This window comes from Prenolepis imparis, unplaced genomic scaffold (genome assembly GCF_030444845.1).
Source record: "Prenolepis imparis isolate NDT839.2.m4 unplaced genomic scaffold, iyPreImpa1.0 SCAF_4, whole genome shotgun sequence".
In the NCBI taxonomy this organism is placed as follows: Eukaryota; Metazoa; Arthropoda; class Insecta; order Hymenoptera; family Formicidae; genus Prenolepis; species Prenolepis imparis.
In genome coordinates, this window is record NW_028141162.1 from 8823442 (window position 1) to 8847186 (window position 23745).

Genomic DNA, 23745 nt, shown 5'->3' on the forward strand with positions numbered 1-23745 from the left:
CTATTATTATCCCGCATCTCTTTTTTTTCTCGAGCAATCCTTGTTGATTAGAATCATTATGGAATCATTAGAAGAATATATCGGTATCATTTATAATCATTAACTTGTCGCATCTTCACTTCGGCAACGAATGTATCTCAACAATGACCAGTAACCAGTAATTCACACATACAGCGAACGGTACAAAGTATAAGTCTCTTTTTTTTCGATGTGTAAGGGAAAATAACATAATTAAATAATATTCCAAAGAACGAAAACAGTCAAAAATTATTGATTAGCAACGAAGCTTCGAATTATCATTCGTCACGTGTATTTTCGACATTTGATTAAAAACTCAATTTATTTGTAAAATTTATCTTTAAACTCATTTCGTTGCAATTCGAAAAAGACGCGGAAAGACCGATAGCTTTGTCGAATGGAAAAAGGGGATTGCCTATTTAAAAGCTGATGGCTCTAAGGTGGCGTCACTTATCCGGAAGGAAAAAGGCGACGCTTGAAGAAATAGAGCGACAGTAGAACGAGCAAGAAAATGGGCAGAAAGAACAGGCAGACGGAAAGAGGAGGCTGGTACGACCTTTAGGGGATGACGAAGATGCGTTTTTGTTGGCGCGGCCAGAAGGGCGAGAAGAAATCGCTTTTTCTTTCGCTCTCTTTCTCGCTTTACCCTTTCTTCGTCTTTTTCGTCGCGTTTCTTTCTCTTTACAACGCCGGCGCATTTAAGAAAGCTCACCCTGTCATCCCTCCTTTCGATATTTCTCTTTCCCGTTCTTCTCTTTTATCGCTTGCACCAACGACACCATCGTCCTCTTGGTTCTTCGTCCCGAAGAACGTCGAAGAGAGTGCGAGAGAACGAGATGGAGGTTCCACGGATGAGAAACGTGTTTGTCAATAGCCTGTTAATGTGCTAAGCCATTAATCATTGCGAGCGCTCGCTCCTGTCACCGCGAACTTAAACCATCCCCCGAGCTCCGACGTTGGTAAAGAAGTAAGGGAGTAAGAGCGCCGGGGGTGGCTGTGCAAAACACCAAGAACCGACTTGTGTGGTTCTTTCCGAGACCTCGTTTCCGGCATTTGGCCCCTCTTCATCCCTTCTTGATCTCCTCGCTCGCCGATAAGCAGAATTTAATTTCTCAAAACATTTTTAACCGAATTAGGTTTATCGACTCTTATAATGAGATGAGATGCGTACTTAGATAGTAAGAGATTCTGTATATCATTTCAAGTACTACTGGCTCCATTTATACGCTCAATCTGCAGCTTGAAATATTTACGATTTTCGGAAACATATATCATATCGTTCAGTTTGTAAGTACATCATAAACATCTTGTGTGTCGCAAGCACAGTCTGAATTAAATATATTTACGATAATATATATATATCTTACAATTAGAGTAGATTTTCTCCAAAAATGACATTCCGCACAATTCAATATATTTATTCTACGGTCTTTCTTTTATTTTTCAGTCGGAGAATATCTCATTTCGACATACATATATTATCCAATTTCTTTATATAATAATTTTCCTACAAAATTTTTCTCTCTCTCTATATATTATATACTGAATAATGACGATAATAAATATTAACAAATATTTAAATCTGGACATATAATTGGGGGGGATTTAAGGGAGGAGCGGGGGACCCTAAGTGGACATCTAAGAATATTCTTGTTGTGATGCGAGAGGAGGTGCGCGAAATGCAACTATAGGGATTGACCTTTTCATTGCAGCCTGAGTCGTCGCTCTTAATTTCTGTAACATTTTCGCAACGTGCATCCGAAGTGGCGCAGCGCGATACACGCTCGTCTTGTCATATCGGAATGATCTCCGCGCACGTTAATGCACCGCCACGTAATAATATCTCTCGCTAGCAAACGTGCGAGAGAGCCGGAGATTCGCTCTCTGAAATAACCGTGCATTTGCGGCCGGCGTTGCACGCGCGGGCGTAGAGAGTTTGTGGAGATGATGATCGGAGCGCTTCTGTAGAATGCAACAGGAAAGAAGAGGATGAGAAGGAGTGAGGGAGAGAGGAAGCGAGCAAATTCGAGCGCGAAAGAAAGAAAGAGACAGCAAGAGGGAGGGAAGATAAAGCGAGAGAAAGGAGTGAGGGAAGGAGAGAGACATTCCTATTTATAGCCTTCTATTCGTTTCGGGTAGCTTCGGATGCTGCACGGATCTGCCATGGCGGAAGGCATTATTATGGTAAACGAACGCACGACGCTCCGTTTATTATCTCGAAGTTTATTGTGCTTTCGCGGCCGATTAACTCGTCTAGTCTCGAGATCGGAACCGCCTCGCAGAGATTCATGCGTATATATGCGTGCGTAGAGGGAATCACATATGCACGACACTCTTGTGCGTGCAACTTGTGCCGGTATCTTTCGCTCGCCCCGGAGTCTCTCGAAACATATCGTTCATTCAGAAATAATCATCTATTCCGTAGTCTATGGTGGATAAAGCTGCACGTGCTCTATATATAAAATATGTATATGAGTGGACTTGCTCGGCGTTCGTAATAAATAATAAATATATCGATAATGACAAAAATAATAAAAAATATTAAGAAAGGGGGAACCAATTTCTTTTAAAAATAAATACTATATATTTTTTTAAATGAATGCAATAATTTAATCTTAAATGCAGATCAGTCGCAGCGCGCGATGAGCAGTTCTTATTTTATTATCACTCGTGTGGCGCTTTGTATAATTGCAATCCGAGTTCAGGCGTTAAAGATTAGACGCTCGGTAAACGAACCGCGGATAATAAACGTTTAGTGTTTAATGAGTATAGACGCTATAATTCGCCTCGTGAGACCTGTAAATGCGCGACTGTAACGAGAAATCTGCTCGTTGTAGCGTGCGTGCATAAATTAACGTTAACAAGACGCGGCTCGTACGTTAATAGACATGTAACAATACCGTTCAGGTGCAATCTAAGAATCACCAGCCTTGTAAAACTACCGATTAGATATCACGCGAAGGCGGGACGTGCGTTTCCGAAAGCGAGATGCTCGCTCGCACAGGCCGGATATATGTATCTTTAAAGATGTTGCGAAGTGACTTACATCATCTCTAGTTCGCACATAGCCCTCTCTTCGCTAGACTATTAGCTTTTCTCGTTTATCGTTCATTCATTCATTCATTCATTCATTCATTCATTCATTATTTCAACATCGGCGAGTTTGTTCATTCAGTTTTTTCCTTTTATGAGTCTTCTCTCGACCTCCCTACAAGCATGATTTTATGTCCTCGCCTCTTTCGAGAATTATATACTTATAATATAAAAAAATTGACTCCCGAAGAAGTCGAACATCGGTTAACTTAAACTAATCACCATGTGGGAACTGTCCACGTTGCACGTCGAGGATATGCGCGATACATCACCTCTGAGTGCACACAATGTGCTTTCCCAAGTACAAACTGCTTATTGTTTCTCGAGCGCGCGCTGCGCGAGGGCTGAGGCTGAGAAGAAGCCGAGAGAGACGATAATAATAGCCGTGCGCGCGGCCTCCTCGCTGCCGCGCCACTCACGAGAGCGCGGGGCCGTTTCCTCGCTCCGGCTTTATGAAATATCCTCACCATTCTTTCGCGCCTGACTCATTCCTTCGTCCGTGCCGCGCTGCTCCATTCATGATCTCCGCGCTGTGCAACCACGTCGCTTTAATTGCGCGTGTATATGTACATACATACGTCGCGTACACGTGCCGCTATGACGGAGATAGGTACTGCACTCTGCACTCCGCTCCTTTCTGTCGTGTCGACTTTTCTCTTCTAGAAAACGCTCGGTTCTCCAATTTTACTCCAATTTAAATACACACAACTACGTATAATTATTCAACTTGTCACCTGTTTTCTCCAATTTGATCTTTTACGTAATTTTGTCGATTTTTTTTGTTGGTTTTTTCGGAGGAAAAAGAAATCACGTTCGAGTACGTAGCTCTTTTATGATATTAGTATTATTTCCGCGAGTTTCGAATCTCCAGAAACAGTTGACATTGAGATTGACATCTCGAATTCCACGGAGAACGTGAGTTCGCACGATGTGCGTACTTTAAGCGCATTGTAATTTCAAATATCTAATACAATTGTGCGCACGTGCATTGTCAGTCCCGAGTGAGAATCCCATTGTCTCTCGGCCAAGTATCATCGTTATGAGCAGCGCGTGTTCCCGCAACCGGTTGCGTGCACAAGAAATCATCGTTTCATAGTTATTAGTAATTAAGATTTCGAGCCGCGATGGGAACGGATGCCGTAACGTGAAAAAAGAAGGAAAAACAAAGGAGGTTCTTTTCATACTAATTTTCTGCTAAGTGGATGATGGGAAGGCCGCTATTATCGGTCGCTGTTTACGCTCGTTATTTCAATACAGAAGTTAATGATACAGTTCTGCCGGCTTGTTTAAATCGCGTCGTCAATCATCGTATCCCGCGATTAAGCGAGAGTTTCGCCGTTGCAGCAAATAGTTTAAATTATATTGTTTAACCCGCGCGTTGTTTCTTTGATGTTATACAAATCTGGGATATTTGGGATGGTTTAATCTTATGATTGAAAGAGATATTGCGATTAGATAATATGACGAAAATAATCTCACTGTATAAATGGATAATTATTGTGTATAACTTTATATTGTTATTCGATTATCTATAAATCTATACTATTTTAAATATAATATATTTTGTTTTCATTTCAATGAAATTGCATTGAGTAATAGTTATCGATTAAACTTGTTTTGCTTTAATAGATATTATAAAAAGCCTACATACTAGTACATATAATATATATGCATATAGGTATATTAAAATCAAATCAACTGATTTTTTTTACTCACAATAGCGGTCATGAAATAAATGTCAATACCCATAGCAAGAATTATAAAAAAAAACGTATATATGTATATATATTTAAAAAATCGACATTTATTAATCACAATAATAATGATGAAAAAAAATGTTTATGTGCCTGCTAAATCGTTTGGAATATCAGGATCAGGTTTTGCTCGCACTCTCACAAGTTACATTTACGTAAAAGAGAACCTATTGCGAAATCGCTTCTTATCCCCACTTTATAGAATTAAGAGTACGTTTCACAATCGAGAACCATGAACCGATCGATCATAGCGCGGTGTCCCTGGGTTTGCGAAGCACACAATAAAACGGCGACAATGCCAAGCGCGTTCTCCGTTGTTTGTTAGCCGCGCGCCGCGCCGTAATTCACGCCTACGCACGTGCGCGCACACGTCTTGGACGAGAGAGCACGTAACGTCACTCGCGGGAAACCTATCGTCCTCGTCGTCGTCGTCGTCGTCGTTTGTTCACCGCCAGCGCGGTCGCCTATTACGGGCGCGTACGCGGATTTTAATTATTCTCCGGACCGGACACCTGTCACACGTCACGAGCGTGTGTGCACGCTCTATTTATACACCGTGTGTGCGTGTGTATGTGTTTTTAACGGTCAGGTATTATTTCGCCACGCCGCGTTCGCATCCGCGAGAGGAGGCGAAATCCTTGTCTTTTCTCGCCTCTCTCGCGAGGAGAGGAAACCCCAGAGAGTTAACGCGCCGGCGCGATACGAGTGTCGGCGCGTGTGTACGCACGCGGTCACTCGCGCGCGGGCACGCGCCCGGCTTTTCAGTCGTGTGGTCATTTTCTGCCTGCCTCATCTCCCACTCTTCCGTGTCTCCTTCCTCTCTTCTCCATCGGCATCTTATCTTCTCACGCCAAAGTCTCCTCTCGATGCAACGACGACGTAGCGATGATGCATTCGGTGGGAACAAATGCATTTATTGAATTACATGTACGAACGATTGATTCCATAATTCAATTATCCCATCCGATCTGAGAATAATGTTATTTAGAACGATAATTAAAAATCTCAGAGTCTAATACGTTTGGTGAAAATGATCTCCCAAGTAGAAGATGGTTTAAGAAATATTGTTAAATTAAATATTACGGGATTAATATTTGACATGGTATAAATTATACAAGATTCTTTATTCCGGGAAATAATACTGCGTCTCGAAATAGCTGCAGGCGATCGTTAATGTTATCTTTTTTCGAGGCTTCTATTATATTCAGGATCTCTCATCCCACGCAACAATTATTACTTTATCCTAGCTTACGGCAATGTAAGTATAAATCGTTTAAGTCAAGGGTTTAGAAAATTAACAGACAAGTTAATACTGTCTGTATTAATACTGTGAGGGGAGCTTGGCGTGATAAAATGTTGGAGCAAATCTGACATGTGAGCAACTGGAAAAACCGATAAACTATGGATGGTCTCTGTCTTCACTGTTCTTGACAAGCTTTAAATAGGAGACTGCCAATAATAATAAATGTCTATTATTATTCGCTTGTTTTTCTCTCCTGATTTTCACTCCTGATTTTCACTCCTGATTTTAATATACAAACAAGAGTATTAAGAAGTAATTGCAAGCTGAAGAATTCTCGTTTGCATAAGCGAGTTATTCGCGCAAAACCCTCAAGGCATCACCATCGCCAAATGGAGATGCGGAGGCGATGAGAAGATGGAAGTATAAAGAAAAGCGTCCGACAAAGGTTACTATTTATAATCGGTGTACGCCGCCGGATGAGCGGGCGTACGAGAAAGAAGAAGAAGAGGGCCATGAAGAAGAAGAAACAGCGACGCGATGCGCAGAAGAGCGGGCGGTCAGGCACGAAGACGGCGATATATTAATAATGGGAGCAACAAAGCGGGGAAGAAGAGAGGAATAAAGGAGTGAAGGAAGTAAAAAAAAGGACACTTGTGTGGAGAAGCAGAGGGGAGGGAGTGAGCGATCGTGTGGCTCCGTTCCCTTCGTTCTCTCAGTTCCTGATCTAAATTCGTCCCAGGCCCCGTTGCGACCGTTTGGCTTAAGGCTAACGGTCCGTCCGGCCTTCTCTTTCTCTCTCAGTTAGTCTCCTCTCCCTCGCTCCTCTGTCATTCCTTCGTCCTTCCTCGTCCACTTTGCTCGGCACGCACTACCTCCGTCTCTCTCTTTCTCTGTCGCGAGATCGCTACTCGATGACTCTCATTCATGAGAAGAGAAGGACGCGAATAGATAGAGCAGGCGATCAGGGTGAAGCTACTGGGTGTGGAGGCAGGGAGGCAGGGACGAAATGAGAGAAATTGCGAGAAGGAAAGAGAGATGGAGAGATAGAGAGCGACCGGAAACGCCGCTCGCAAGCCAATGTTCATTCACAAGCGGCCACGGCTGCGTTGTCATCCTTGTCGTCTTTTTCCTTTTTCTCTCTACTTCGGCCTCGCGCGTCCGTTCCCTCCTGTCCTCTTCCTCCTCCTACACGCAGACTCTCTCACCCGCACTTCTTCGTCGTCTTCGTCGTCTTCGTCGTCTTCGTCTTCTTCGTCTTCTTCGTCGTGATCGTCTTGGTCGTCTTCGTCGTGGTCGTCGTCGTCGTCGTCGTCGTCGACAACCACGACGACGATTACGACTACGACGGCGACGTCCAGCAGCGCGAGCAAAACGTTGCGACGCCACCGACGCCGCCGCCTCGCATAAATCTCGTTTTTCTTTTTTTTCCCCTCTTTTTCTGCATCTCCCTCGCGATCGCCTTTCTCTCTCTTTCTCTTCTACACCCACTATAGTGCCTGGCATACTCTGCAAGAGGATGCACGAGCAATACGCGGAACGCGTACAACACTCATTGTTCTTGTCGGCTCCCGCACCCGCGACCGGTACCGGAATAGCATGGTATCCCGCGTGCCACCGCGTTAATACCGCTCCCGGTGCAACGCGCATAACGATGGCCCATCTCACGTTTCTGTGCTAAACTAACCGCGCCCGCCCGCAGCGGAAAATGTGTACGGATTCTGATCTCTCGGCTTAAACACGTGGAATAAAAACGGTTCACGCGCCCTTCGATCCGCAATATTTCACTATGCTAATACCATTTTACCACCAAGCGAAACATCGCGCATTTCTAAAGTTTCGGATTATAAAACTGTTATGTCGTGTTGATTGATAGTATATAATTGCTTCAAGTATCCTCTTCAAGTATAAGCTTACACGAAAAATAGCAATTATGTTCCTCAATCATTTCTATTTTGCGTCTTTTACTGAGATGTAAATTATCTCTCTTATTATTTTTTATAGTGCATATAATTTTATGATTATATCGAAAATTGGAAAATTTTTACATTGCGCATGTCATTTGAAATCTTTATCCAAAAATGTCATGTAATGAAAGCAAAAAGAAATTTTACGAAATTACGCAAAATGAGAAGTAAATTAATGTTATGTGTTGATTATGCTTGCAATGTGAAAACTGCGTTTTTGTTCCGATTCGAAACGGTATATTATTCATTTCTCCATCCTGTCGCGAAGAGGAAGCTATCATGCAGAGAGTAATTGCGAGAACGGCACAAATTGACGCTGAACCGCAATCGATCTTAATTGAGAGGAAAAGAACATCGATTTGCGGTCTAACGCGGAAAGGGTCAGACGGGGCGCAACGGATGGACGAATTACGCGGTGACCCCGGCAAAGTACGCTCGAGGGATGGTAAGAGGCTCTAGTTAAGGGTGCGCTGGGACACTGAGAATACGAAAAAGGAGGGTGGAAGGACGGGGAGTAGAGAAAAACATAAAAGAGATACGACTGAACGTCATTCTCGTACGTTTATTTCTGCGGAAAACAGATGAGGGTTGCAAGGAATGCGATACATATATTGACATGTATAACGTTGGCGGGTGATAAAAGGGATTGTATTTCGAACTGAAAAATGCAATTTCGGTAACATCTCTCTATTGTTAAATTTCCAAGTTGATCTTCAATTTGCAAGGCGATGAATATTTATTGATTTAACAACTGAGGTAGTAAGATTTATATATAGCGCTCGTATTCGCGCTCGTTACGCAATGGCAAAGCATAATGGCGACAAAATGCGTTCATCTCTTCCCGATTTGGGGCCGACTCGAGGATTTCTACCTGGCGGAGAGAACGCAGGGACGATCAGCGAACCCGTGGTGGAAGATGTGGGCGGACAGCTCAACGACAACAATGAGCATTGTGATCTGCGCGGCTGTGCCTCGCGCCCCATTGGTCGATTCTCACCACCTCCACGAATCCGTCCCCGAGCTGTAAGCGAGCATGCCGACAGAGGGTTGTACCGCCGCCGCCGCCTCCGAGCTGAACAATACACAATGCGCGCAGCGAACCACCTGAGGCTGACATTGTCAGTGTCAGTCGAAAGCGACTTCGCGACTCGGTGATTTCTGGGCGGTGATTTGGATAATGTCGCTTTTTTACGGTGCGTTTTTTTCAAGTGTTTAAGACGATTAAGACTCTCTGCATTAATTGATGACAAATAATATTGTTAAATACATAAAATTGTCATGACTTGATGAAGAAAGGCGAAACATTAGCTAAATCTTAACGCAGCAAAGTATTAATTGTACCTTTTTTTTAAATGGAGATTTAATTCCGATTGTATTTTAAATTGGAAATTATATATTTAGATTAGAACTCGGAATAGTACGTTATATTCATTTCTATATCTTGTGAAAAAGAAATTATTAGGACGCAGAATAATCATGACTGATGCAAATTCAAACTGAACCATAATTCACTTTAATTGAGAAAAAAAGAACATCGATTTACGATGTAATGAAGAACAGATCAAACACAATCAAGAGACCTAATAAATGTGTGAATTTCTGATCTTTAATTTAAATTTAATTCACATGGAGAAACAGCATTTAAATCAATAAATATTTGAATCGCTCCAAAATTAAAGCTAACATACTATCGAATTAACGTATCATATATTTGTTTTTTTTTCTATTTATTAATTAATATACATGGAAAAAAATATTAGCTAATTTAACAGGGAATTCCCCGTTAAACTATAGCTTAAAAGTATTAATTAACGTAGCTAAAATTTTGACATTGTAATTAAATTTCAAATCTAATATAGAGATACTTAAAATTTATCCATGATAGCTAATATTTTTTTCCGTGTAATAGAAAAAAAAAAACATTGCAAACACAAAGCACATTAATTAATATTGATGGGAAAGAGTTTAATCGATGAATGACAGACTGGTACCGATTTTGCGAATCTTTCGCGGTACGACATCATCCATTGGATCGGTGCGCTACGCGCTTTGCTCCGATATATCGCGGCTCCGTACCGCATTCTTGTGCGCCACGTGACGCGCTGCGCGTTAATCTCGTTCTCCACCCGCTTGCCCCTATTGAACAACGAGATATCCCGGTAGGGGTAGTTTGGGGAGAGGGTGAGGAATGGAAAGGGGGAAACAAGCGCAGCTACCGTAACGCGCATAGCTGCCCATCCGCGATGCTGCTACTACTACGCCCAACTACGAGAGTTGGCAGTAGCCTTAGGATGGAGGAAACTGGGGCCGGGGGTAGATACAGATACACACGATAGATTCTACCTACCACTACCGCGCGCACACACAGCCGAACGCTCTTGTCGGCGGCGGCGTCAACAAAGACGACGAGGACGAGGACGTCGGCGAGGACAACGTTGGGAATCGGCGGCGACGGCGGTGGTGGCCGTGGTGGAGGCAGTGACGGCGGCGATGATGGTGGTGGTACCGGCGACGGTGGCGGGCAAAGCACATCTCGGCGTGGGTGTCGGGAGAAAGGAGGCGGCGACTAGGCTCAAAAAGAGGCGTGGTGTGCATAGCGGGATTCGCCGCTACGTACAAACGAGATGAGGCGCCTCCGCAGCGTCGGCGAGATGAAGAGGTGACGGGAGAACCGGCTGAAGGGGAGGGAGAACAGAGAGCGGGAGAACGAGAACAAGAGCGATAGGAAACAAGAGGTGGGAAGGAGAGGGTACGATATAGCGGCCGCCTGGCATAGAGGAATAGAGGGAGACGGAACGTATCGGTAACAACGGCAAAAGAGAGAGGAATCGTGTCGGAACGATAGGGGACGAGAAAGGGTGCGAGCAGGACGCGAGAGAACAGTAGCGGGGCGCGAAAGTGGTGCGGCGCGCGGGCGCCAAAGCGCCAGCCGCCGCCGCCGCCACCGCCGCCGCCGCCAGGCAGCGCCTTCCGAATCTCATCCCGGTCGGTCCTCGGGGGCTTCAGTCAGTCAGCCGACGCTCCGAGACGCGGTGATTATTTCCATTGTATGTTCGCCGTTCTCTTCGGAGGGGTGACGGGGGAGGTTTCCCACCGCACTCGCGCGTTACCTCGCGCTCCCCTCTTCCGCATCTCTCTTTTTCTCTCGCCCTGACTTCTCCGCTCCCGCTTCCTCGTTTCGCCGCCGTCACGTTATGCCCGAGCAGTCGCCTCTTTCTCGCCCCTCGTACTGACGCGGACCCACTGACGCACCGCGAGGCCGCTGAAGCCTCTCCGCCGTGTTACAGAGCGCCTCGTAGCTCGCGGCAGTGATACGCGAAGCGGAGCAACGCGTTCGTTAATCGTCGTGATCGAGGTATCCCGTTGCATTCTGTTCTCCGTGCGATATTCGACGATCCCCAGGTTCGCTCGCGTGCATCACCTGAATTCGTGAATTGGTGTTGAAAGTGCGCGACCGGTATTGACGACGAGACGCCCGCAGCCAGGTCATAAGGTATAGCGTAAAGGAATCGGTGCAACTCGAGTCTTGGTGAACGCGGCTCCTTCCGGTCGTGTCCGTCCGCGTGCGAGTGTCCCGAGCTCGTTGTGAGTTATTATATACCGAGTGTTGAGAGAAACCGGTCGGTTCCGAGAAAAACGGCTCCGATCGTCGCGCATTAGTTGTCGATCTCTCTCTCTCTCTCTCTCTTTTTCTCTCTCTGAGTTTGTCAGTGGCGATTCTACTCATTGTGCGGAGGTGCGTTTTTTTTTTTGAGATACGTGACAAGTGTTCCGTCGATGGCAACGGGGTAGTCCAGGCTACCAGCGCGCGGCCAGGATGATATGAGCACGCTTGGCAGGTGAGTGAATTGAGTGAGCTAGCATGTGTGCCTGTAGAATCGAACCACGTGGGTTCTCTTGATGCAGGATGCGGGGTTGGGGAAGCGGAGGCGAAATTATATTCCAATGTAATCACACATGCCAATGCGACATGAGATTAATTGACGGATCGATAGAGTTGATCTCTTAATTAATTTGTCATTTTCTAATTTTTTATTTATATATATAATTACACGATTCATTGTAAATCTATACTAGTGACAGTAGGATAAAATCACATAATATGTTCACATAATATTAAAATACTATTCTACGACAGCTTACACTTGAAATTATATATAGATGTTAGGAAAAAAAATATGATATAAATACGAGAACTGTGCGATAAATTTGTTGCTACTCCAACGTCGTTAATATCGATTCGAGATGACTTGGGTGGCGCGTGCAACGAGCGAAACGGCACGCGCGCGTGCTCGCGAAGTACGATCTGTTATGAACGAATGATACCCGTGTCTATCGAGGTACGACGCACGTAAGGCTTCGTTGGGTTCGCAACATCCGCGCAACATCAGGACCGAGAGACAGTCGCCGACGCGACTCGAAACGCGGAATTACGCTTACACGAGCTGCAACGATCACGCGTATAAAGAGTTCTTCAAGCCGGCGTGTAATTGGAGTCACGTCGCGACATTGTATCTCGTGATACGCGACCGCCGGCCTGATAACGCGAGGGCGATTGCAGTGTATGCGTAATGTACATATGCATCTCTGACTTATGTGGATGCGTGCGTGCGTGCATAAGCCGTGTTCAGGCGGCCAGGTCGCAGGCCTGTACACACTCGGGGCCATGTGTTTGGTGCGCGAAGAAAGAGAGCCGGTTCGGATCGAGAGGTCAACGAAAGAGACGAAGCGAAGAGATGAAAGGAGGGTAACGAACGAGGGTTGAGAGAGAGAGAGAGAGAGAAGGGACAGAGAAGGGATCGTGCTGTTTACGCATCTGACCTAGTGGTCCTGCCTCTTCCCCTTGGTTTCGTCCTTTTCTATGGGGTTCCGTCTACTCTCTCCGCAGGCTTCCCTCTATCGCGGTATGTATCCCTCCATCCAACCCCTCTTGAAATCCGACGACAAAGTCCTTCTTCCTTCGCGCGAACGATGCGAGAAAGAGCGACCACTTGATGCCCAGCTCGATCAATTAAAATACACGACACATATGGTTCGAGCTCTTTCGGTCCACCAAATGATAAGCCAGAAGTTTTTTGTAGATTAGGCGTGTATAAAGAGTGGATTTCGTCGAAAATGTGTGACATGTCCGGGGGGAAGAGGGTGCCTTAATCTGTAATAATATTTACGAAAATTGTTTCTAGTAACGGGTAAATCCGAATGATATAATAAGACATTACAAGTGAACTGTGTAATTGCTCTATCACTTATTACTTCATCATTGGTAAAATTGCGCTTGCTTACGTAGCTGTTAAAGCGAAACGTGATTCTATGCAGTTTTTGTCCCAACAGCAGAATAGTTTCGCCGATCAATTTTATCCGAAGCACAAATTTGCGATTAGAGATTCGCGTGATATTTCCGCGTACAATGTCTCATTTATAATCGACGTTCCTGGCATTAACAACCCTTCCAAGTACGACTCGAATTACGTGCCGCATTGTTGAGTACGCGTTCACGCGGCAAAAATATCGAATTACTTCGGGCACCGGTGATAATAAGCGCGAGCATACGGATTCCCGAAGGATACGCCCCGACGCAGAATTGAGACGTAGAGGACTACATGCATGCACGCATTTGCGTAACAAGAGCGCGTATCACCGAACGGTACGGAATCAAGAGACCGGCGGTTATCAAATTAAAACGCGCGAATGTGTTCTCCGGGTTCGCTCGAAGAGTGTATCCGCTTTATTTTTCACCGATTTCTCCCTGGAGCATGGCGGCATCGTTTTCGCTTCGGTTTTGGAAACGAGCGATTTTACAGACGAAATTATGATTTGCAGCATTTGCCGGACACGATCGATTTTTTAGCACTTTGACCACCGAAGCTATTTAAATTAACCAACAGCGCTAAAAAACGAGCGAAAGCTGACTAAATTGCGAGAGCAAATTAAAATATGTGGTTTAACCGCGAGGTTTGGGGAGGGGGGAGATTTCCAACCGAATTTATGTCAAATGATGAATAGCTCTTTTCGTGTAAACGTTTAAAGAAATTTTCTCTTTTTCTATTATACATATATTAGTAAATTATATAGTATATATTAGTAAAAATTATATTAGCAAATTATTATATCATCAGTACGCGATTATATTATTTATTGCATAGATTTTTACTAAAAAAATTTATTCATCATACGAACTACATATATATCTCCAAATGAAGCATTAAAAATGCTGTATACTTGTTAAACTTAGGATCCATTCATCGGCTTCATAGAATTCCGCGTCTTTGAGAAGATAATTAAAGCGAAGATACAATAGATAACACGCATAAAAGCGCTTTTGTATAATTAAAGATACAGCGCGGATCATTATATGTATATTATATTATATATATTTCCGCGATATATAGTAAATTATTTCATTTAGACCAGATGAGGTTACACACATCCCCTCCCTTTTCCCCTTGCCCCTTTCCCCTCAATTATAAATACAATGTACGTTATATCATATCGCGCGCAAAGATATTGTCCTTACAACAATGTATGCAATATCTGTCTGTGCGATATTTTATTAAAGCCACACTATTGCTTTCTAAGTATAAATCCAGTGGCTCGCTCAACGTGTGTTAGCGCGGTGTGCGACTCGAAATACCGGCACGACCTCGACTGATATATGCAGACAGCCCTATAATTGCGCGTGACATCGCTCGCTACGAAATGAATTCGGGTGCGCGTGCATAAACTCGACAATAGAGACATACTGCGCGTTCTGATTGCGTCATTAAACTGCGCGCGTTAGCGCACGAGACAAAGCATGATTCTAAAGTGTCAAAACACGGGACGGTCGAGTTCCGACATTCCGACTCATTGGCGAAAAAGAGCGATAGCCTGATCGAATAAGAACATATAATTAACAGGCTTGTATACTGCGCAATATCTCTAACAATACAAACGACATTGATAAAACCTCGATAATTGCCACGCGTGGTTTCAAACCTCGTCTGAATGCAAACAGATTAATTATCTAGTCGTATACTGTACAAATAAATATGTATATAATAGATATCATATAATTGCAGATTGCAATTTTCAAAGCACCTATTTGATTATTTGTCGAACATTACAGGATCTCATTCACGTATACTTTGCAAAAATTATATCTAACATTTTCTATGAAATTCTTTTTAAATATATACTTTTGTGTCAACAATTGTTACATATATCGCTTTAATAATGCTTTTCTGCATAACCGCAAACGATATCGTACTTGACTTTGACCGATCTAACAAACGACAGGATGTGAATTGCATTTCGTGTTAGAAAAATATAAAATCTTTACTCATCGACGTGATTGCATATCCCCTAAGGTCAATCAACGGTCGGCATCAACAAGTCATTAAAACGATAATGTGAAAATAAAATACGAATGCTTTCTCTTCTGCATTCCTTCGCGTGTCCAGAGATTATCCATCCTATTTCTATATGCGACGTTCACCGGCGGGAGATACTAGAATCCGAGAGGATCTCGAAAAATCTCGGCTCATTATATCGAAATTACTGTAGTGCATTTCTAATCATTGATGAGGTCGTAACAAGACGTGGCAAAACAAGACACGGTGAATTAGATCCCTCGGCAATTATGAATTACTAATTAGCGAACGCGCACATAATCGCGCGCAATCGTTCACAGAAATATTACGAATCTCTCTAATTCCGTAAATTCGTTATAAATTTAATGGAATTAACACAGTGGATGGTAAGCGTCGGACCCTAACAACTCTCTCTAAATTTCTTCAATGATGATCTCATAACATTATATACGTTAATCTTGAGTTTGATCAACGGTAGTTATGTTATCTTACATGTTATATGATTCTATTTGCATAGTTTTACTTTCAACAAGTTTACGAAAATTAGTTTTCGAAAATAGCCTATATTATAATAATTCTAGTCATAATTTTCTTTTCTATTCGTAATTATCTCTTGTATTATCTCTTGAGTTATTTATTGCATAAATTTATGAATATTAATGCACAACATCGCGCGTTTTCCGATTCTTTTTTCAAAATATTTCTATATATATCGATATGCAGCGCTAATCTATAGGATTATTGCTATAAAAACTGCGAGATTGCAAAACAAACTGTCACGGGAATAGATAATAGTAAATTATCTTGTTTTCGTCACAATGATACAATAATGTCCGCTTATACTATGTGAAACTTGGTGATAAGATCCTTTTCAAGGTCCAACAGCGCAAGTACGCGACACGTGAACTCTTTTGAATAAAAGCGTCAAATAGATGAAGATACAATCGCATACTTGCAGATATTACGATGACACGTCTTCCGCGAAATGTGCCTATAGGCATAAGTGAGTGTTAGAACCGCTCTGTGTTTATTAGCGTCTCGCGATTCTATATGCTAGGCTGCGATACAGCATCTTGTGGTAGGAAATTACGACGGTAATTAAACTGTGACGTATAATAATGCACAACGCGGTCCGTACGAAAGACGGAGATACAAAATATATTATCCGCTGTTCGAATAGATCGAAATAAACGCGTGTTATAAAAGTTATCGATAATGAATATTAGGCCATTCTTATTGCACATTTTCTTTTTTTATAGTTTCTTTTTTTGCTTAGAACAGTAAAAAATTCAGGAGGAACCCGTTAAAATTTTATCGTTTACCGACATGTTATAATCTATAGAACTTTTATTACAATTAAAATATCGAGACTTCTAAGAATACAGAATATCGTAAGAATATTCCCCTAGGAAGAGAGAGAGAAAAAAATCTTTTTGTATGTGTGAGATTTTCTGATAAACATGTATTGATGTATGAAATCGAAAAAATATGCAAGAAAAAAAATACAATAGAAAAGAACAGAGATCTCATTACTGCAGCAAGGTTGGTTTCCACCCCGAGAAAGCCGAGTTCTCGAGTTCGAGAATCGGGGGGACATCATCCCCCGCTATTCGAAAACCACACAATGCCCGTACCCCGTCGCGAGAACAAGGAGAGTTCACGGCGCGGCCGGGATTCATCAAGACAGATGAATAGCGGCAGATAGCCGAAGTATGTAGGTACTCGGACCATCGCGCTATCGCGCGTGCAGCCTTTTTCGCGCACAGGTCCGCGCTTTGTCCGCGATGTATAGGGATTGTGTACGATTCGTTTGAAATCCGGGGATGGCGAGCCTCGTCAAAAGAGATACAGTGCGCGTAACGCGCACACGGTGGAGATGTCCATGTGTTTTTCGGGGTGGCGCGTCTACGTACCCCGCGAGTTTCTCTCGTTTTCTCTATATCTGGGCTTCTCCTCTCCTCGCAATCTCCTCGCACTCTTCTTTCTTCTTCTTAGCGTTTCTCTTAACGCGTGTCCCTCTCTCAAAAGAACGTGCTTTTCCTCGTGCGTGTCAGGGTATACGTCGGTGTGTGGGGGCGGTTGCGGAGAACTCTAACGCGTTCCAGATGCTGCGTGCTTTGTTCTCATCGCGCTCTCGCGCGCGATGCCTACAGCCCTCCCTTTTCTTCTTCTTCTCTCTCTTTCGATAGAGATTCTGATAAATGCGTATGGCGTTCTTATTTTCATTCGAATGCTTATAAATCTCATTTTTAATTCTAACAAGGAAGGTTCGATAAACCTTATCGAGCTCGGAAATTCGAGAAATTTTGAAACTTGGAGCCTGAACTTTTAGAGCTCCAGTTCTAATACAAAATTATTTTTTGTTCATGCTGAAAAGCGTTTAAAGGGGGTAAAAAATTAAATAAAAAATAAAAAAATTTTTTTTTTTTACAATATAGCTTAAGAATTTTAAAAGATATCGAAAACAAATTAAACAAAAGTTACATAGTTCTTTTAAGTTTATAAATTTCCATAAAAAATGTTTTTTTGTTTAACCAGTAATTGTTTAATATTAAAATTATTTTTTTTAAACTCTGTAACTTTTGTTAAATTTTTTTTCGATATCAAAATTCTTAAGCTATTTTGTAAAAAAAGAAAAATTAATTTATCAAGGAATAATCTTTTTAAAACGCTGCTCGGCATCAACAAGAAATAGTTTTGTATTAGAGTTGGATAGCTCTAAATTCAGGCCAGGTTTCAAAATTTTTCAAATTTCCGAGTTCGATAACCTTCCTTGTAAGTCGTATAAGTGAATATACAAGAGGTCACACACAACAGTGAATTTATAATATAATTTATAATATAATTGATAACATATTTTATAATATAATTTATAATATAAATTTATAATATAAATATATAAATTTATAGTGAAATTATAATTGTGATAAAGTATATTAGATTTTTTTTAAGACTATGTTATTGTTAAATGAAGTAAAATATATTCTTTTTGTTATTTCTTACATTAGTTATTCATCTTTCTGTTTAGCAAAGAGATATACACAGTTAACGTGTACAAATCTTCTAAATGTCTCCGCTTTTCGTTAGTTTTATAAACACTGCCCTGTTGTTATTTAATTCCAGACGGCTATTTACATCTTTTGTCTACTTTAGTAGTCTTCCCCCGAGAGCGCCAAATAAATTCCTTCCGTCCTGCTTCATCTCTTTCTTTCTTTCAACCGACCCTTTTTCCTTCGATCTCGTTTATCTGTCTTCCCTTCTGCTTTCCCTCTCTCTTTTTCTCTCCCTGCGGAACGATACGTGCATAGGAACGCGTGTATGTGCAACGCATGTAACACACTCCCTATTCTCTCTCTAACGAACGCCGTTATAACGCTAAGGAAGACGATCGAGGAAGCGATCTAAAGTCCGAGCAACTTGACACTGAACACATGGCCCCACTTCTTAAACCCACACTCGGTCTTCTGACCCTCCCCCATTTCTATCCGCCTCTCTCTCGGCCTCTCATCAATCCTATTCTCTCTTTCCTCTCTTTTTATTCTTTACTTCGTCTTTTCTTTGAGATCTTTCTTTCTGATCAATCATGCGCTCGTAATTCACATGGATTTTGTCTTTAACGAGTTCGTAGCAATCGTGACATCGTAAAACCTATGAATCAATTTTTTGTTTTAATATTAGATAGAGAGAGAATGTGACGGACACATCATTGTTATTTCGAGTGTGAAAAATTACCGCAACCAGTATTCATCATATATCGTTATAGATTAAATAACATTACTCAGTCATTTCATATTTCAAATTATTTTCAATATCATCGATGCATGTACCGAAAATAAATTTGTACAAAAAGCAATTCTAAGCCTCCGGAAATTTCCTTATCGCGAATTATTGCGAAAGAGCTCAGCAAGTCATTTCTTTGCGCAACAGTTAATCCGTAAGACATATATGTATATATACATAATAAGAAAAGATAGTAAGATTCTCTCGCCTCTCGGGGAAATGAGAGAAAAGTACAAAGTTGACTGTCACAACGGTGAAAGGTCGAACTTATTTGCTAGTGTCCGCTATTCCTGGGATTCACTTCGCGTTATCAACAGGCGTCAAGTGTTTTTTTCATTGGCACCTAGCTTGCACGAGCAGCAGCTGATCGCTGATCGTGGCGCGTACAGCCTCTCTGATATGTAAGCCTCGATTGAACGCCGGCAAATCTTGCAAACTGAACGTTGATTTTCTTTTGATCTTGTTTCTCACTGAGAGACCCAAGTTCAGTGGTTAGGTACGCCGTCGCCGCTCTGGTAATCAAGTTATGACGATATTAATTATGACGGCTCGATGCGGTGCGTCCGCGGATTAATAATCCGACTTCGCTTTCGTTCATTGATTTGCTTCGGCGCGATACGATAGCCGGCATTTTGTCGCCAGGATTGGAAAAATAGGATGCATCGCTGAATGAAAGTTTAAAAATTTTTGCATTATTCATGTATTTAATAGTAATTTGTGTAGTAATGTATTATTAAATTACTAGTAATATTTACGCGTGATAATTTCAACATTCATAAAATTTTTTAGATTGCACGTTACAGGACATAATCAAGAAATTAAAGAACTTGTATTAAAGAAAAATTGCGCACGTTTCACGTATTGTGCGAATGTTTGTCGCTTTTTTGATACGTGCGTTAAATCCATGCGATAAGAGGTTTGTCTTTAATTTGTTGTTTTGACGCATTATATGTGTAACGAACTGTGTTGTCCGGCGATATGAGTTTGCTCGCGTATCATCCCTGGCTTCCCCGAAGTTAATTATAACCTACGTTGTATAAAACTTTGGGTTTATCGAAAAATGTTTCGGAGAAAGAGCCTTTTTTTAATGGGAGAAAATATAGAAATAATTTTGTTTTGTATTATTGTACACTTGGAATATTGAAACTTTAAATTCTTAAAATATCAAAAATAAATTATATTTACATACTTCTCTCTTCCAATTTAGCATCAAAATTATCTTCACTTTTTTATAAATGAGAATTTTGGACTTTTGTCATTTGCATTTCTTACATGTTTCATTATAATATTCTCTCTCTAAAAGAGACAACGTTGTTAGTTCTTACCAGATGCAAAGTTTTATATTACCATACTTAAAAGCGGAAGCCGCGAGTCTCGTAGATAAAAGCGCACATCGCGTGAGAGGAAAAAACGGCAAAAAAGAAAAAATTCGCCGCGAGAGTCGAGAGGCGACGACGGCAACGGAAGAGAAAGAGGTACCGGAAATAGTACGAAGGGCTAGAACAACCGCGAGATAGTCTTTCTTGACCTCTCCCGGTTTCGCTGATAACGTATTCTAGAAGGCGTTAGAAGAGCGTGAAGAAGAAGAGAAGAAAAAAACAGAGACGAATGGAAGAGATTGCTTTTACAGCCGATACAGACGAGGCGCGCAGTCGGTTCCTGTGAATGTGTTTCGCCTCTGCCTTACGTCGCGATGCAAAGAAAAACGGGAGGATTGGACGCGCGAGGAAGGCTCTCTGCTCTCTGGGACAGTTGCTATCTCCGGTGGGTGACGGTGGGCCGTTACGTTGGTGCGCGGGTGGTTGTGCGGGGTCCGCGCCCGCTCATACATAAACAAGAGATCGGCCGAGAGGTAGCATCAAAAGAAGAGACGTCGGGTACCGGGACTCCATTATGTAGAGCGTATCCCACGGTGGTCCTATAAAGAATACTAACGACGCGCGGCGCTTTCTCTTACCGCGTCAAAGATTTCCTCGCGCGAGATCGCCGGTTGAAAATAGAAATAGCTATCGATATTTAGATTTTGAAAACTCTCTCTCTCTCTCTCTCTCTCTCTCTCTCTCTCTCTCTCTCAACATATTTTTTTATATTTAATTACTTTATATTTTATATTTTTAATTACTTTGGATTTTATATTTACGATGTTAAATTTTAATAATGCTAGAGGTGATATTTTAATATGACAATTTATGAGAAATATCGATTAGTTAATCTAAACTTCTATTTTTTAATTCTTCTTTTTTTATTTATTGTCGCCACTTACATATTTATGACACAAAATGTTTGTGCAATACATCGCAAAATTCTCGCTCTTATGTAATATCGGGGACGAAATTGGCAGAATATTATAGTGCTGCTATCAGAGCATATCAGTGTGTCTGTAGCACGAATTGTATAATAATTCAGTGTTATTTCAATGATAAAAGTTTGCACGCCGTATATATGGCGAGATCGTGTTCTCTCTCTCTCGTGTGTTTCCGAAAATGAAGATAATAATGAGAAAAAAAAGCGGAGAGAGCTGTACATTAATGGTTTCTTATCACCATTGTACGCCAAGGCATGCAGACTAGTGGTATAAAATTAGTCAATAACGCGTATCTGCTTTCTTCGTTTGTATTGTATAATCAGTACCGAAAGACTTAATTATAATGCTTTCAGTCGCCTTTTCATAAAGAGCGAAACATAATAAGTTTTTATATCACGACACATAATTATGATCTGCAACCTCTCGTCCGCTTCTGTTTAATAATACTTTCATTAATAATTTAATCTAATTTTTATACGGAAATCACGTTCAATTAATAATTATGCAATTGATTGCATCGTTAAAAAAAGTATATATAATTATTAATAATTCATTATTAATACTTAATGTTAGCTACGAATCTAAAATTCTATTATAAACTATTTTCTACGATATAATACTTTTTTAGGATCAAAATTATATATCACATAAATTTAATCAATTTCATGTTATTATGGGCATAATCATAAAGTTCTAAATTAAATTGTCTACATAATCTATCTGGCATGTCTTCGAGGGTCCAGAAATCTCTTCTGTTTTTCTCACAGCTGTTTCTCACAGTGGACCACTCGAAACATATTATAGTCTTCGTTCGTCCTATTTGCGTGCGCGCTACGGAAGTCGTAGCCCGCAGTATCGAGTCAACTTTCCCACCCCAACACTGAAACGCCACCCCTGCTTTGCTACGTGAGCTCGAACAGATGCCGTATTCTTAAAAAAAAACCAGATTCCTATTGTGCCACTAATAGAAAGTCAAGTCGGCTCACACGCTCACATCACGTGTGAACGCGTGTCGTTGAACGCGCGACATGTAACTCTAGCTCGTAAAAAGATATGAATCCCAATTGGTTACGATCCACGAAAAAAGAAATCAGAAAAAAATAATCGTCAATTTTATTTATCTCGGGGTCAGACCCCTATCGTAAATTGAGTTAATTACTCTGCATTTTTTTGCGTATGGATCATAATTTTTCCAAAGAAAAAATATAAGTAAATATACATAGGTTTTATATAAAAGTAAGCGTTTGCGAATTAGAGACATTTTGTATGTCATGATACAAAGACGTAATTTTAAATATAGTCATAACATTGGTTTCAATGATATTTTATCTGTGGAGTAAACATAATAACTGGGATATTCGACCTTTCTCGATAAGCGAAGCATGGCGAGAATCGGAGCTAATATGTGGCATACAGACGCCGATAATTGTGTCGAGCTCTTCGATGAGAGTTTACTATATACCTAGAATGTCGTAATTTTACGACTTGCATACGATAGTCCTCGTTGGATTAATTGCAGCACTGTTAAATTGTATATACATACATGCAATGATGTTACATGGCGCGTATATGATTAATAGTGCTGCAATTTTTGCAAATCGCTGATAATTCTAATTGTCGACGAATCTTCTGAAATTGAATTTTAATTAGATTATTATTCGGTTTCTTAATTAGGTTCCAATATATCACGTTTTATTATCATCGTCATATAGCATTACATGATATTTTCTCTTTACGTTCTCATTACGTACATATTACATTCGCAGCGCGTAACATTATGTATATTTCTTTTTTTAAAGAGAAAATATCATGTAACTCTCTTATATATACGAGGCATATGAATTTATGTGGATAAGAAATATCATGTTGCGCGCTGCTTAACAAAGTTTTCGATCCACTGACCTTATAAGCAATTTTTCACGATAGTAGAACGCGTGATGTATTAGAATTTAATTGACGCTCTCGATTCGAAAAGACTCGTCAACGATATAATTACCAACGATTTATAATAATCACGACACGCACAGCGGAAAATTGCTGTAGTGCGCGCCAGTGCACAGAAGAGAGAAGGCAAAAATTGTGCTTGCGTAATTACTTATCTTATGAACGTAATGAATCAGTAACTGAATGAACTGGATATTGCGTGGGTGCGCGCGCGAGTACTTATATACAGCATCCCGCGAGAGAAAGACTCGATGTTGTCGATTTATCTCGTCATGTTCATAACGCGTTCGCGTCC

At 41.4% G+C, this 23745-nt stretch overlaps 1 protein-coding gene across 7 annotated transcripts in view; it reads left to right on the forward strand.

The window, feature by feature from the left end:
* The window catches only part of Sox102f (transcription factor Sox102F), a 156441-nt gene that overhangs the window by 91800 nt on the left and 40896 nt on the right, over window positions 1-23745 (forward strand). The window contains exon 1 of one of the 7 annotated variants that reach the window (XM_083037300.1): window positions 11067-11911. The exons of 5 other annotated variants lie outside the window; for them this stretch is intronic. In XM_083037300.1, the coding sequence (XP_082893426.1) occupies window positions 11895-11911 (17 nt within the window). In that variant the 5' untranslated portion in view covers window positions 11067-11894. Of the gene's footprint in view, window positions 1-11066; window positions 11912-19321; window positions 19603-23745 lie in introns of those variants that run through there. One more of the 7 variants, XM_083037298.1, reaches the window with a different exon arrangement.